Source organism: Echiichthys vipera (assembly GCF_963691815.1).
Source record: "Echiichthys vipera genome assembly, chromosome: 5".
Classification (NCBI taxonomy): domain Eukaryota; kingdom Metazoa; phylum Chordata; class Actinopteri; order Perciformes; family Trachinidae; genus Echiichthys; species Echiichthys vipera.
Window position 1 is genome coordinate 27,270,973 of NC_139830.1, and position 16,743 is coordinate 27,287,715.

Sequence of the window (16,743 nt, forward strand, 5' to 3'; positions counted from 1 at the left end):
ATATTCACACACGGTATGATTATCATACTAAAAATCAACAACTCCATTTATTCTCTATTGGAAATAAGAGATAACATTGGACAGAACTGAAAGAAATATTGAGAATTATTTTTCCACATCTACATGAATGTGATGCTGTTCTGGAAATTCTGGATATGAGAACTGCCTCTTTGATGAGAGGTGAAACGTCTTCCTAGACCAATGACCAAGTCCAGCTGCTTTTGCTTTGGGGATAACAATGACCCGGACAAATGAGAACATTCACAGGCTCACTGGAAAAATGCCCCACATATGAACCATTAATTATTATTTAACTAAGCTGATCTCTAGTTGAAACTTAGTTTTAAGTGAATCATCTTTTCTTGAATGTATCTGGAGATTTGAGACTTTCTGAGGAATTTTTAATGTAAAGTGATGTTGCTGATGTAGGAATGAGTCTGCTGTCTGCTGTCTGACTGAAGTTCACCTATAAACCAGAATTAAATGCGTTGGCTGAGCTGCAGCCCTCAAAAGTGCGTGTTTATTCTCATGTGATATATGGACATCCGAACCAAAACTACCTTACTTCTGTGGGCATTTCCCTTAAAGCACGAGAGTCCCTCTCTCAAACACTAGACTTAACATGTGGTTGCATTGTTCCGTTTAACTTATGTTCAGAAACTGGAGGTCACTAAGCTTTATCTCGGCCTATAACCTGAATCAATACCCAGATGAAAAAAGCCATTCTCTTTCAGGCTTAATTACATCATTACAGACACGGAGGTGTCAGCTCATTCCACGCGTTAATCGATCTGACAGCGTTTTGCAAACAGGTGATAATCGCAGTCTTTACAGGTGATGGCCTGCAGAGGGTCTGACCGACAGAGCTGCAGCGGAAATATGATACTGATACTCTGGTAGTAAATATTAAGAAAGTCGTCCTGTGGTTGATTAATAAAGGCGAATAATCATCTGTACAAGAGGGCCCAGCTTCCACGCAGGCGGCACAACCATCAGGTGGACAGTAGAGCTCCATCATACAGGTGTAAAATGTAACCCGTTGATGCCCGACACTGACTGTTTTTTTTAAACACGTCTGGATACAGTATGTTAGTGCATCTGCGCGCTCACGTAGACTGCCCTTCCTGTTACTTCGTACTTCTCCGGGATCTTTTCTCACAGTCTAATCCCGTCGACCTCCCGCTTGCGCATCAATTACATCTCCATTGACTGGCCATTAGGCAGAGGCATTGACATTCACAGGCCGCCGTCTGCAACGAGGCCGATGTGTATTGCACAGCACCGAAGTCCGGCCCTATACATTCATCGGGATCGCATTATGTATTGTATTTCTGTGGAGTCGGGTCCGGATTGCTTCTTTTGCAGAAATTAAAAAAGGTAATGAGGGAAGACGGTATCTCGCATTTACGACAAATTTACGCACAGATTGCGCACATGCGTACCCAAGACGCTTTAAATTACTTTAAGTGTCTGTGAGTAGACTACCATCATGTTTTGATACTGACTTTATTGACCTGGCGTTTTGGGGTGTTGCAGTGGCATATATGTGGCGACAGTCGCATTTTAATTAGCCTGTGAAGGGTGGGAACTTGGGAGCGTTTGGTGCTCTATAATGTTTCTGATAAGGATCTCTGATGTTGCGATATTCTTCTTTTGATAGTCAAATATTTTTCTATAGTCGTGATTTTTTTTTTACATGACTATTACGAAAATATTTGACTAACTCAGAATCTGAAAAACGTTTGGCGGTTGCTACAATAAACAATTAAACCCTCAGGTTATGCTAAGAGGTCCATGGCCCCAGAGAAGTGATAGCCGAAGGAATTAACGACTTTCACGCCCCTCACCACACACACGCACACACACACACACACACACACACACACACACACACACACACACACACACACACACACACACACACAAACACACACACACACACACACACACACACGCGCGCACACACACACACACACACACACGTCATAAAACTCCCCATCCCAATAGACGCATTTAATATTCTATTCTATGCTGAAGTGGTCTAATTTCACTTTTTAAACGTCAATTTTTTTTCCTAAAGCTCAAGATGATTCAAGTAAATAATTATGCAAGAAAACAATAATTTGGACAATCATTTGTTGAGTTGAGAGGATGCATATCAGTGGGGCAAATTATTTCATCTATTTATAGAACGGAGTCATTATTTCATAACCTATTTGATAATTAACGTTTGAGCATATTAATTATCAATTATTTGTGTGTGTGTGTGTGTGTGTGTGTGTGTGTGTGTGTGTGTGTGTGTGTGTGTGTGTGTGTGTGTGTGTGTGTGTGTGTGTGTGTGTGTGTGTGTGTGTGTGTGTGTGTGTCTTTTAATCCTATCAGCTCTGTCATTTAAGGATTATTGGGGCAGTCATTCGTCCGGGTGGCCCCAGTGCAGCCGCCGGCCAATATACAGCACGCCAGGGGGCCACATCGGCCTTTTTGCGGGGCCCTTCCTGGATCCCAACGCGGTATTCAAATGTCTGGTGCGGGGCGGGACCCGCCGGTACTTTATAAGAGGAGGACGTCCAGGTCCCTCTACTGTATTTGCGCACTACGCCTCCGCCTGCCGCACGCCGAGTCTCGAGGCCCCCGGTGGATAGAAAAAACGGGCCAGAAGAATTCAACATCTGCTGAGCCATAACAAGAATAATGTTATGAAACAATGGATGACTGACAAATAAGAAATATTGACTTTACTATTCCCAGGAGCAGAGCGTCACATCACTCTTTGATGGGTTTTTTCCTCACACATTTTTGACTCTTGAGATTCTTCTCCCTCTTTATTGACAAAAAGGAGACAGCTTTCTGTTTTTGGAGTTTCCCTAAAAACTCCCAACTTTGCGAAGGATTTTATATTTATTTTTGATATCACTTCTAAAAAAAAAAAAAAAAAGAATTCCGGTCATAGAAAAGTCTTTCTCCTCCAAAGACTTTGTGTTGGGGATGTTGAGTTCTGTGAAGATGGAAGCACATGATCTACCAGAGTGGAATACTTTCTACAGCGAGGCCAGTGAGGTAAAGACACGTTCACTCAAATAATAACAATACATGAATCACACTGTTTTTATTTGCTCCTGTTTATAACAGCGGGATAAGTCTGAGGGCTTTTTCGGCAGTGACAATTTAATCTGCGCACATTTTTAGAAGGAAAGAAAAACAGCTTGGATTGTGTTTCATTCTAAAATAATGTTATAAAGATTTTGCATTGAAATCTCATGGTCTCATGGAAATATTTAGGGGCTATAAAAAATGTGTATGTTTTAAATAGAGTAACAATGCGCACATTAGGACACATTTTACAGGTGTAGAAGAATTACCACCAGGGGAAAAATGCTATAAATATAACATATATACAGGTCTATAATAATATATAATTTAACATATTATACAACAAAATCCCAATAAGAACATTATGCAAGTATTATTGAAAAAGAAAAGAAACCTTACAATCATTTTCACAAGCAAATTAACTATTACTTCGATTTTTGATTTCATTATTGAAACAATGTAATTTAAATACCATTCTAAATATATATATATATTATTAAAAAACTATTGCTCATCAATAGATTTCTTCCTTAGTGTCCCCGCAGTCGCCGAAGTGTTTGGGGAATTCAGGTGTAAATGTCGAGAGACTTCTTCTCTCACTAATTCAATTAGAGTTAATTCCATCAGCAACTTCAGTTCTCACCTCACCTCGACCTGATGAAATTACCGAGAAGAAAGAGTCTGATAATATTTAACCAGCCACCAGTAAGCGGCCCGAGATCCCTTCCGTCCCCCCGAGGATTTTATCAAATACTTTTACTTCATGTCAAAGTTCTTTCGAGATTTTACCCCTCAAAATGCATTACACGGATTTATACATATTTGACAAACACAAACAAATTAGAACATAATCATATCAATCACATTTCTCCACCTGAGCTTAAACAGTGAACATTTGGTTTGCTTGTTTTTTCCACGGAAGCAGCAGAGGCGTCCGTCTGAACCGAGAGGCACCATGACGCGCTTTTTACGCATTTTCAGGTTAACATCGCTATGTGAAATCCATGCCCTCTCCGCGCACTGAGAGCTTCATTGTGCATTGATAAGGAGTCACTTCTTAAATGGAGAGTCAACCCGCTTTACTTTCATATTTAAAAGTGCACTGTAGTGTACTCATTTAAATGAATGCCAGTTTATTACTAGAAAACGGTTGTGTAGTTTAATTTCTGAATGTTAAAAATTACAGGCCAAGATTAGTTTATTATATTTTTTTAACCGTGTAATCTTGTGAATAACCAGATGTTGTTATGTTCCTCTTTTCCTCCAGATGTATTCCTCTGCCAGCACCATGAACTCTGGCCTGGGCTCCATGGGCTCCATGGGCACCATCAACAGCTACATCAACTTGAATCCGGCCACTGCCTCCCCTGCAGGCATGAACATGGCGTACCCGAGCACCAGTCTCAGCAGTTCCCCACTGACCTCCATGGGCTCGGGGCCAGGTCACATGTCCCTCTCCCCTGTGGCCTCGTCCCTCAGCTCAGGCCCTCTAACTCAGTTGGGCCCCACTGCTCCAGGCTCCCTGGGCTCACTGTCCCACTACCAGAACATGGGCCAATCCATGAGCCAGCTGGGATATCCCTCCACAACCACCCTGAGCCGGGCCGGGCCCAAGGAGGTTCCCCCGAAGCCCTACCGACGCTCCCTGACCCACGCCAAGCCGCCATACTCCTACATTTCCCTCATCACCATGGCGATCCAGCAGAGCGGCAGCAAGATGCTCACCCTGAATGAGATCTACCAGTGGATCATGGAGCTGTTCCCCTACTACCGTGAGAACCAGCAGCGCTGGCAGAATTCCATCCGCCACTCACTCTCCTTCAACGACTGCTTTGTGAAGGTGGCTCGCTCGCCGGACAAACCGGGAAAAGGCTCTTACTGGACTCTGCACCCACAGTCAGGCAACATGTTTGAGAATGGCTGCTACCTGAGGCGCCAGAAACGCTTCAAGATCGAGGACAAGTTGGCGAAGAAAGCAGGCAAGAACCAGGAGGGGGGCTCGGGGAAAGGAGGCCACGGTGGAGACCACCTGGGGGAGGATCACAGCCCCACAGGAGGATCAGAGGGAGCTGACTCCGCCCACTCAGACAACTCCCACCCAGGGTCTTCAGACGACCAGCCACTTCCCCGAAACTCCCTGGTTCCACTAGACTGCCCTCCGCTCTCCTCCTCACACCTCCACAGCCCGCCCATCTCCCTGCCTCCCTCCTCCTCCACCTCGTCCTCCTTGTCCCTCTCAGCCACCAGCTCCTCCAACCCACTCCTCCACTCCCAGTCTTTAGTGGGTAGTGCCCATCTGCTGCCCAGCACCATGCAGCAGCACATGGACCTACAGAGTGACGCCCTCAAGTCCCTGGACCCCCACTACAACTTCAACCACCCTTTCTCCATCACCAACCTCATGTCCAATGAGCAGAAGATGGACCTCAAGTCCTACCAGGATCAGGTGATGGCCTACAACAGCTACACCAGCGGCTCTCCGGTGGGAGCCAAGCAGATCTACGACAGTGCAGGGCCGGCCACCATGGACTCAGGTGCTTACTACCAAACTCTGTACAGCCGCTCGGTGCTCAACGCCTCCTAATATGCCCCCCCCCTTCCCCCTTAACACAAACACACACCTGTCTCTAGAGGTGAGCCAAGATGGAGACTTCTCTTTCTCTCTGCATTTTCTAAAATGGACACCCCAGCTCTCTCTATCTTCCTCTTTCTTTCCCTCTCCCTCTTTGGCTCACGTCCAGTGGCCTTGGTAGAGACTCATCTAAAATGGCTGCCGTGTTTGAGGGACCAAAGAACAGTTTTGTTTTTTCTTTTTCCAACTCTGAACATGGAGACTGGTGGGTTACATGGAGGACAGCAAAGTGTAGCTGAATGATAAGAAGTCTTAACTGACAATGAAGATGTTTGACTGGTCTGTGTGTAAGTCAATACAAAAGTCAGATCCTGTCTTTGCCCGTCACATGAGCACTGCACGTGGTGAAACTGGCTTTGTACAAAATGTAAATAGAGGTAATGTGGGGGGAAAATGATATTTGCATTTATTTATGAAGGGAATAAATTTTAATATATCTTGTATAGCGCTCTGTTGCAACAAAAATGTGAGGGTTTTTTTACATCCAAAGACGGAGAGATGATGGGCGAGTTTCAGGTTACTGCGTCAGGCAAGTGTTACTGCAGTGGGACAGTTTTTTTGTGTTACAACATTTCACACTATGTCCTTCATTTCTGTCAGAACAGGCATTCATCAATGTAAGTGTAGCTGACAAAATCTGTACTTTCGAAAAATGGTTTGTTATTTTGGTTAATATGAAGAAAAAAGGCCATTTTGTCCTCGCTGGAGCAGAGGAAACAGAAGGAACGAGGCAAAGTAACTGTGGTAAAAACTAAAAAAACATGTTGTGTTTATGTTTTTGTTACCTATACGAGAGCATTAAAAACCAAATGCTTTTCGACGGCATTTTAAACAACAGACAACTGATGCGGTGCATGGGGGGAGTTCAGTCAGTTACTAAAACAGTGAAGGGGAGGAGAGATGCACTATGGGAGGATTTACATACAGTACTTTGCACTATGGAGCTCCCACTGGCCAGGTGGGCTGATAGTGTGTGTGTTTGTGTGTGTTACAACAATTCTTAGGAACACCCCTTACAATGTCAATGCATCAGCTCAATGGGATCAGTGTATCTAATGTCTAAGGGTGTCAAAGAACCACCGCTGTCCAAAAAGTGCCTTTTCTTTAAATGACTACTGATCTGATAAGAGATCAATGTATCGACGATCTATTGAAGGATTATTCTGATAAACAGCGGAGGACGCAGAGGTTTCAGGTCACATGTCCTTTGTGGAGCATATTTTAGTTTCCAAGAGAAGTGTCTTTTATTTAAGCTATGTTGCTTTTTAAACTTTGAAAGTGTGCTGATATAATATATTGTTTTTTTCGTTGTTATTTCTGTCGGTTTAAATGTGATTTAAATGATTCATGTTTCATTTTTCTTATTAAAAAGGCAAAAAATGTGGGGAGAAATGGTGCATTTGTTTTTCTTTTCCTTCAGTGACGATGCCGGACGTGTTTGTCGTCGATGAGCTGGTCAAAAGTAAATCAGGGGTGGGTTATCACAAGCTTAGTTTGTTTCCAAGACCTAAGAAAGAGACCACCTCTCTCAGGATGTAAGAAATGGAAGGGCTTTAAGAATATTAAAATCAAAATGATGTCATTCTACTGGCTTTATTATATTTTCCTAGACATATTTAGCAGCAAATAATTCTTCAAAAAAAATCTTTTTCTTTATTTAAAAATTTTTCTATAGAATTTTCTATACTTTTCTAGATCACTCGTCCGGGTCAATCAATCAATCACAACTCTTTTTTCACCTTTCTGGCAAGGCGATGCTGCAGGAATAGCAGCGTCTTGTTGAAACAGCTCCTGACCAAATGACTGTGGTGTGTGACATGTAGGACCGGTAGACTAAACACGGCTGGATCACACTGAGAGCCTCAAAGCAGAGCTCTGCACAGGCTGTCGGCCTGGGCGGCACACACACACTGCGAGACCCGGTCCACTCCAAAAACCACTGACCTGCTTCTGACCCTGCACTAGGAAAACGATCAGCAGATCGACAAAACACAAACAGGGAGAAAGTAGAAGTAGAATATTTTGCTCTTTAATCTTTACTGTGTCCGCTCGGCCTCTCCCTCTGACCAGTCAGACCCTTTTCTGTTCATCCCAGCTCAAACACATCATTCCTGTACACATCAGAGGAGATTTCTAAACAGTAGCTTAAATATGGAAACCTTCTGAATCACCACTGTGACTAAAATATCAAGAGAATAAGAGGTATTGATGCGTATGAAAATGTAGCAAGTTATGACTTTAAAGATGAACAAAATGCTGTGCAGCTCGTATAACTTATAACTCATGCTAATGGTTCCTTCTCTTTAGCAGGAAAATAAAAAGTAAATTTATTGATCTTGGTTCCTGCAGCCGCCCTTCCCTGGTCTCCTGCTCCCCTGCCCTGTCGCCAGCACCCCCCCCCCCCCCCCCCCCTACCTGTCTGTCTGGATGTCTGTCTCTCCGCTGGCTTGCTCAACCCTGTGTTTTCAGAGTTGTCACGTATTTGTCGCTGCCTTTTTTTCTCTGTCACGTCAAGCCCAGCAACCAGTGAGCCCAGAGGCTTCAAAAATATAGACTGCAGCAACACACAAACACACGTACACACACACACACACACACACACGTATGTTCCACATATGTTAGTCTTGTTGTTTAACTTCAGTTTCGGTCAGTGAGTCACAACGCTACAGAACGCATAATGGTACCTGTTGCTGTAGAAACGTGAGACTATTTTATGATAGAACATCAATATGTGAGTCTCTAAATGAGCACAACACACACAGACACACACGCCTTACAGAAATGGTTACTGGTCTATAGTTGAGTGGGAATCTAAGGGAGTTCGTCACCTTGCATATACAATAGTCCCTTCAGAGCAGTTGGCTTGATAAGATAGGCGAACACCCGCCTGATATGGTCTCCACAGCTACAAAGACACACACGCACACTCACACCAGGCTGCTCCAGGTATGACTAACCTGGCTGACTCTAAAATGTCACTCTGATATGTCCCCCTCACAGTAATCTGGTGACCGCGCTGATAGTGGTCACATTCAGTCCAGGCTTCTCATGAAGGAAACAGATTAGAGTCTATCCACAGATAACATAATGTGGCTTGAGGTTTTGAAGGAGCAACAATGCAGCAGTTAAAGTGGAATTTCTGCAACAAAGGGGGAGAACTTAAGTGGGACCCTTACATTTGTAACCTCTCAGTTGTAATCTGTAACCCTCAGCTGACCCAGTTTCCAAACGCCAAAGAAACTCCTAGAAAATAGATACTGGCTGCGGTCACAAATGGCCATGTAGCCTCAGCTGAAGATATGATTTTGTTTAAATTTTATGGGATTTGTGTCATATACACTAGTTGATTTGTGCAGTAATGGCTTTTTCATTAACCTATCCTAAAATTCATCATTTTGTAGCAGATGTTATTTAAGGCCCAGACACATTAACCCCATATCAAAGAACTAGTGGCGACGAAGGCCTGTTGTGTTGCTTCACATCGCCCGTGTTTCACCAAAAAGATGTCACTTGAACACGCTGCAAAGGCTACAGCCAACCGCCAACCAGCACGTAGGTACTGCCCAGCATATGGATGCTGCTTGATACTATATAAAAAAAGACATTGTCTCAACATTTACATTGGATGTAAATTGCGGGATGCTGTCCAAAATGGATGTATTCCTCTGGATGCTTGGCTCAGTAATCTCTATTTAATCACTCATGCAATCTTCCAGATTTCACTTGATCTATGTTTTATAAAAATCACTCAAGATTTTTTTCCAATTTTGTAATGAATTGAAACAAAGCGCTGATGTTTTTCCGGCCAGCTAATTAGTTGATGAGCGATGAAGGTGAGATAAAGATTAAAGTGAAAGAAAACAGTTTTATGGGAAAGGCTTCCTATAGATAAGATCTTCAAAGACTGAGTCACTGTGTTTTGCATAATTAGCGGCTGGCTTTGGAGGTCTGAAAGAAGCTTAATAGAAAGTCAAAGTGGCCCTCAGATCCCTGTGAGGGTGACGCTGTTGTCATTTTTGACAATAGATATTTGTCTCCTGAGGTGCAACAGTCTCTCAGTTCACCCTGTTGAGCACTTGATGACAGCTGCCCTCAGGCTGTGCTGCTGGTGACAGTAAAGCCAGCGTGGAGCCTGCGAGCATGCACACCTGCACAAAGAGCTTCTGTGCTCATATGAAAGAGTTTCATACAAAAATAAGATGGATTTTCTGCTGCTGCTGTAGTTTACATAAATATCAGAATTTGATACAATATCATATCTGGCTATACCACTGCTGTACTAGCATGTTTTTTTAAATAACAATGAAAAAAATTAAATGTATACTATATATACTATACAGTATGTATATATATACTATACACTATACAGTATATATTTTTTTTTTTCTTTTTTTACAGAAACTGAATATGTAATGACAGACTGAAAAATAACAAGAAAGTCATACAAGCATTCACTGAAAGAAAGAAAGAAAGAAAGAAAGAAAGAAAGACAGAAAAGGGTGGTGCGTGTTTTCAAGATGTGCCATGCAAATGAGGCTGTGCATCCTGGATCCTGTTAGGTGGATGTACTGTTTACACTTGTTATTGCCTGAGGAGAGGGAGGGAATTAAGGGAGAAAAGAGAGAGAGAGAGAGAGAGAGAGAGAGAGAGAGAGAGAGAGAGAGAGAGAGAGAGAGAGAGAGAGAGAGAGAGAGAGAGAGAGAGAGAGAGAGAGAGAGAGAGAGAGAGAGAGAGAGAGAGAGAGAGAGAGTGCGAAGGGAGCCCTTACAGTTCAGCCCTCGGGCTGTACTCCCTTTTTTTAGGTGTGATGACTGACACACAGGTCAGTTAGTTAGGCAGTAAGACAGCCAGGATCTGAGCGCGATCTCACAGTATATTTGCATTTTGAACAAAAAAGTCTGTTATTCATAATGGACTTCTATATGGACACTGCAGGTTAATTGTGTAGCACCTGAAATAAATCATATTTTGTTCAAAAGGTCTTGAAATTAAATCATAAGAACATGAAAAACACATTCAAAGAATGACACATAAAGTCATTCTACAAATGTTTTAATAGAAAATGCAGTTCAGTGAGTGAGACAGTCAATATGACATTCATTAAACAGTCTGATGGAGGTTGCGAGACAGTTTGATGTGCAGAGAGCTGTAAAAAGGAAGAGAGACAGGTGTTCAGAAAGACATGTCAACAGGTAAAGCTGCAGCTCGTTCATGAGTCAGAAAGCCTGGCCTCACAAGAAATGTATGTTCAAAATATGCACAAATTAAATGTGAAGACCCATCAGCTGGAAGTCATCAGCTTGGCCTTTGATCAATTTTGATGGGATCTTTTTTCACATTTCTTTTAACCTTTGTAGGAGAAATAATAAACTGAGAAAATAATCGGTAGATTTAACGAATAAAAGAAACCACAGTTGCACACATAAACATCAAATTTAAAGCCATAATGATGAATTAGGATATGGTGCCCATAGCCTGGTCCACACATACAAAGGTATTTTATTTTTGTAACAACTCCCAGGGTCCCAAATGCAGATCTAAACCCCATAGAGAAACTCTGGAAAATCCTTGTCAACAAAGTAATGTGTAAGAAACCCACTACAGTTAGTGAACTGTGGAAGAGACTGAGTCAGAATGGACCAAGATCGAACCAGAGCAGTGTGAGAAAATAGTGATTACCTGTGGGCGCAGATGTGCTGAAGTCATTCAGTGTGTTTCCATGCACATCAGTAACCCGAAAATGGCCTTGCCCAGGTTAAGTGAATGATCGGATTATTAAAGTTCCCCTCATATACATGAAAGGGGGTTGAATGGGAAAATGACGAAGTAACTTGACATTAGGTGGCGCTCCGCCAACATATAGCTGGACTGAATACAGATTTTTGAATACACCTTCGTCAAAGTCACAATTGGCCGACTTTTGGACAGGATTATGACAGAAATGGGTCTTCTTGGTAGTAATGTTACTTGCCGTTGCAAAGTCCTCCCTCGGTTTAAAGGTAACGCTCTATTATTCTTGTTTTTTTCACGTTGTTTTCGGCGCCGTTGCTTCCTGGTTTATTCTATTTCCGGGTCAAAAGCCACTGCCACGGAGTTATGAGCATTTGCAGACAAGAAACCCGATAATAATCCGAGAGCGCTGTTTACATGCATGATTAATCAGGGAACTGAAGGAGCTCTCTAGGTCTGTTAACCGTGGTATGAAAACCCTGATTTTACCGGGGGGTATGGTGTTACATGGTGTTTAAAAAACCGGGGTATGCCTTTAACCCGATTATAATCTGTTTTTTAAACTGCATGTAAATGCACTGATTCAAAGCAAGGTCCTCTACACTTCCTGTTCATTTTTGATTCCTATAAGAAAACACTGTTCTCTAATTTTGCTCATTGTTTATTTTTTTATTTTTTTCACAAAATAAAGGTTTTTGTTGAAGTGCCGTGGTTATTTAAAAAGACATGCTAGTACAACAGTGGTATAGCCACAGCGGATATTCTATCAAATTATGAACGATAAAAAGAAATAGTATTTCAGAAGTAGTATTAATCATTTGTTCTCTAATTTTGATGTCCAGTCAGTGTGTGTGTGTGTGTGTGTGTGTGTGTGTGTGTGTGTGTGTGTGTGTGTGTGTGTGTGTGTGTGTGTGTGTGTGTGTGTATACATATACAAACGCTGAAGATAAATCTAAAAGACAGAGACATTCAGAGAAGTAGAGCTGCAGCTTATAAAGAAGACAGAGAGACAGTCAGTTCAGTTAGTATGTCAGACAGACAGACCAACAGACAGACAGACGGACAGACTGAGAGCCACTGGCCAGCAGAGGCACAGATAAGCTGTTGGACTTTGCTCTGTCGGCCGTGGGTGTTGCAAAGAGGCCCGAGATAAAAAGCGCTGGCCTTAGACGAACACAGAGGCGGCTGATTACATTTAACCTGATGGTGTGTATGTGTGTGTGTTTGTGGGGAGGGACGGACAGGGAGGACAGTATCGATTAAAACAGGACCATCGACTCAGGGACAGCAGGCAGCCTCTGTGCAGTCGAACAGCAGGTTAAGGGTCAGGGAAGCAGATCACAAAAAAGGTTGCTGGTTCTCATCCCTAACTCGCTGGCTCAGACGACGCTCCTTCCTTGATCCAGAAATTCCTGATCCACCTTGAATAATTAAGTGATGACTGTATGATCCCCATTTGCTAAATTCTTTTTTTTCCTACTCTTTTTCGTCTTCCTGTTTTATTTTTCGCGATTAATTTGGGATTTTTCATCGCGGCATACTGTGTCTGTTTGCAATGACCCAGTTCTCCTTCAAGAGTTATAAAAGTCTCACCTTATCTTATCTTAATTTCCGTGAGTAACATTGTCTCTGTTATGATTACACATAGAGCACCTGCTGGGTTTGTCAAGTCCCCTTTGTAACATGATACACTGGATTTCAAAATAAAAGTCATGTATTGCACTGTTGGTGTGGTGTCTGCCTATATCGGTGATAACAATCTGTCTATCAGACGTTAATATACCGGCAGTGTTACAGACCAGACTCCTGTTTCTCCTCCATGTTTCAGGATGTTTGGATATGCAGCGGAGGGGGTGTGAAGAACAATATCCTCAGGACTTTTCAGAGCTCTGTCCCTCTCGTGTGTCTTCAGAGAGCCTCAGGTTGGATTTTATGATGCCGGGTGCTAAGCTCGGCGAGCAGCGACGCAGGGAAAACCCCCTGCTCACTTTGTTTGTATCACTTAAACAAACCTTGATCCACAAAATCACCTTCATTTCCTAGATCTGTGGGATATCAAAGCCAATCATGCAAACTTACTGTGACTGCTGTAAAAAATAAATTGCGGCAAAGTTCATGCTGCCGAAAAGCCCTTGGTACTGTGAGGCTGCCTGTGACATCAGTACAATTATATTTAAAATAACTTTTTGTTTTCCATCATTGAGTCATTTAGTTGTTATTTTTAATCAAAGGATTTACAAATGGGAGAGCAGTTTTAAATTGTCTTCTTGCAGCTTTCTTTTATTCAATCAATAGCGACAGTTTGATAAAACATACAGTCCAGTTGCTTCCTTCCCCAGTGTTGGCCAGGTTACATGGTTGCATGGCTGCAAGGCCGAGAAAACACTCAAATGGAGTTCATTTGAGGCAGGTATAATGTTAAGTCTCTATCATCGGATAATCAAACAGCCACAGGTAAGAGATGCTGTGGTGATCTCTACCTGTGTTTTCAGACAGATCATGAGTCAAATATAAGAGGCAGCATAATTGGACCCAAACAGTTTTGAAAGACACAATTAGATGCAGCTTTGCCCTAGGCGTCTGCATAAGTTGAAAATGTTTCAACTTGAGCAAACAGTTAAGACTTAGGCCACAGGGCTTTTCTGAAGGCAATTAACTGTTTTTTGGCCAAGAAAACTGGTTCCAGAGTGGCACCAATGCTTATGTCAGGGGCTGGCAGCGGGATTATTGTGAGCAACAAGACCAACAATAACTTTGTAACCACCACTTTTAAAAAAACACAGAGCTTCAGCATCGATGCAAAATCAAAGCAGTGGTCCCAGATAGTGTAACATTACTAACAATAGCTAACATTGGCATGCTACTTTCTAACATTGCCATTGGGTCACTTAATGTTACCAATGCCGGAGTACTCAGCAGCGATTCAGCACAGAGCAGATTGTGCAAGAAAGTCGACCACAGAAAAAAAGAAAATCATCTGGTTTATTTCAAAATAAAATACACCGTGCTTACAATATTATTGTAGAATCAAAATCCTCTGCACAAAAACGAGGGATCAGTTGTTTTCCTTCTACTCTTCTGAATGGAAACAAACTGTTGGTTTAGTGGTTCTGTATATAGAAACTACATCCTGTCATATTGCGCGATCGTACAAGATCTTGTGGGTCCTACGTTGGACAGCTACGGACCACAAACACAATTTGTGGGTGTTGACGGACAGCGGAGCACGGAGCACACAACATTCCCGCATCTGGTGGAATTCCGGTGTCACTGCCACAACTGGACCGCAGCTCATCCAGGTCTTGTCCAGATGGTTACCCTAAATTTGCAAAAATTAGAAAAAAATCTCACGAGACTCGCATCTCGACCGCGTATATTAACCTTAACCAATTGTTTCAGAGGTTTGTTGGGCTGGGTATATAGTACTCTGTCACACCAGTCGCTATGCAAACAATGAGATATATTTACTCTCACCAGCCACTTCTTTAGGTAAACTTGTACAATCTAACGTGATTCAAGCCATAGAGTCTGCTCAGTTTTGATTGACTCTGTCAATGATGTCTTCATTTAACTACTTGTTTATTATTTATCTAGGGACAGATACGGTGTACATAGACAAACTGAGAACAGCTATCCAGTGCAAGTATCATAGTGCTTATAGCGGATGCTAGAGTTTGTGGAAAAAAAGAGATTAAACTAATTAGGTAAAAAGAAGGTAAAGACTGTACAGCAAGATACAATAAAGCAGAAAGTAAAAAGAAAAAAAGAGTTTAAATCAGTGAGTTTAAAAGAAGGTAAACGGACTACAGCGAGAAACAATAAAGCATTAGGTAGAAAGAAGAGACAATGAAAGACATTTAGTAGTAACATAGACAACTAGACATGAGTACAAGTTTGTTGCTGAATTAACCAGGATTTGGTTACTCTCTTAAAATGTTGACGTTTGCAGCAAATTTCAATTGACCAGGTAAAAGGTTCCATGACTTTGCTCCTTTTACAGGAAACGATGTCTGAGCGAAATATTTTTTGCATAAAGAAACTTTGCAGTTCCCACTTGAAGCTGCTCTGGTGGGTCTGTTGCAACTCTGTAGTCTCAATGTATTTACAGAGAGGCTGAGGAGCAAGTCCATTTTAACATTAAAACACAAGCTATACATAGTGGAAATCAATACATTTTGTAAAACTTGTGTTGTATTTACTTAAAATACGGCGATTATGGTACCTAATTTGCTTTTTGTCCAAGATTTACAAGGCCAAATTGTAAAGGCACTCTAATGGATTTAATTACAGACTGGTTGGCCTGGGACCAGATAGGACACATTCAAACGTCAAGGCAATTTCTTATCATTTTGAAACAGCAAAGGTTAGCCTTAATCGTTTAAGGGCGCACTCACACTGTACGTCCGTACCGTGCCCCGTGTTTTAGGGTACTTGTCCCCCCGCTGGCCAGCCCGTTTGTACTCACACTGCCTGGGCCTCGGCGAATGCTTCTTGCCTGTCCATACGTCATCACGACGTAACACGTCACACGCACTGATGACGTCATTGCGATGCGTCGCTTTGTTTACAAATTTTTCCATAGACCTCTGAGTTTTTGTGCGTCTTGTCGACAGTTTTTGAATATTTTCATCCGACCAAATCTGCAGTAAACACTCCACCTCCGCATCACACCAACGTGAACCTTTCACCACCATTGTTGTTGTTGTTAAATGGCCGCGCATGGTCCGTCCTTCTATTTTCTATGTCCAAACAGGCGCACATAAAATGACGTCAGAACCACAGTAGACCTTGTGCTCGTGCTCGTACACGTGCGCACGCTCGTGCTCGTACATGTGCAAACGTGCTTTACAAAAGCCCACCTCTCCCAAACGATCCATGGCCGGCAAGCATGCTGCAACTAGGCGCGGTACGACTGCACTCACACTGATCAAACGAACTAGGCTTTACCCGTAAAACCTGTTTGGGCACGGTACGGATGGACAGTGTGAGTGCAACCTAAGGGCCTCTCTGTGAAGCTGGGTTTTCTGCCATGAGTGCAACTAAAACTAAGAGGTGGAATAGACTGGACATAATGAACACAGTTCGGGTGTCGCTGTCTCCCATCACACATCGATGGGACGTCTTGTTGCAGGGAAACAAGCACAGGTTGGGGACCGCTGATTTGGGGGACGCTTTTACCCAAAGCAACTTACAATGAGCGTATTCAACCATGACATAACAACTCCACCCATAAGTTGTAATATCACAAACAGCATACAATAATCACTTTAAAGACTACATTACCTTAATTT

General features: G+C 42.5%; 1 protein-coding gene across 1 annotated transcript; it reads left to right on the top strand.

The window, feature by feature from the left end:
* The first annotated feature begins 2,669 nt into the window (after positions 1–2,669).
* Positions 2,670–7,094, top strand: foxa3 (forkhead box A3). Its single transcript, XM_083914561.1, has 2 exons — positions 2,670–3,057; positions 4,358–7,094. Exons 1-2 carry the CDS (start codon positions 2,986–2,988, stop codon positions 5,672–5,674), a joined length of 1,389 nt encoding a protein of 462 aa, XP_083770687.1. The 5' UTR covers positions 2,670–2,985; the 3' UTR covers positions 5,675–7,094.
* The last annotated feature ends 9,649 nt before the right edge of the window (positions 7,095–16,743 follow it).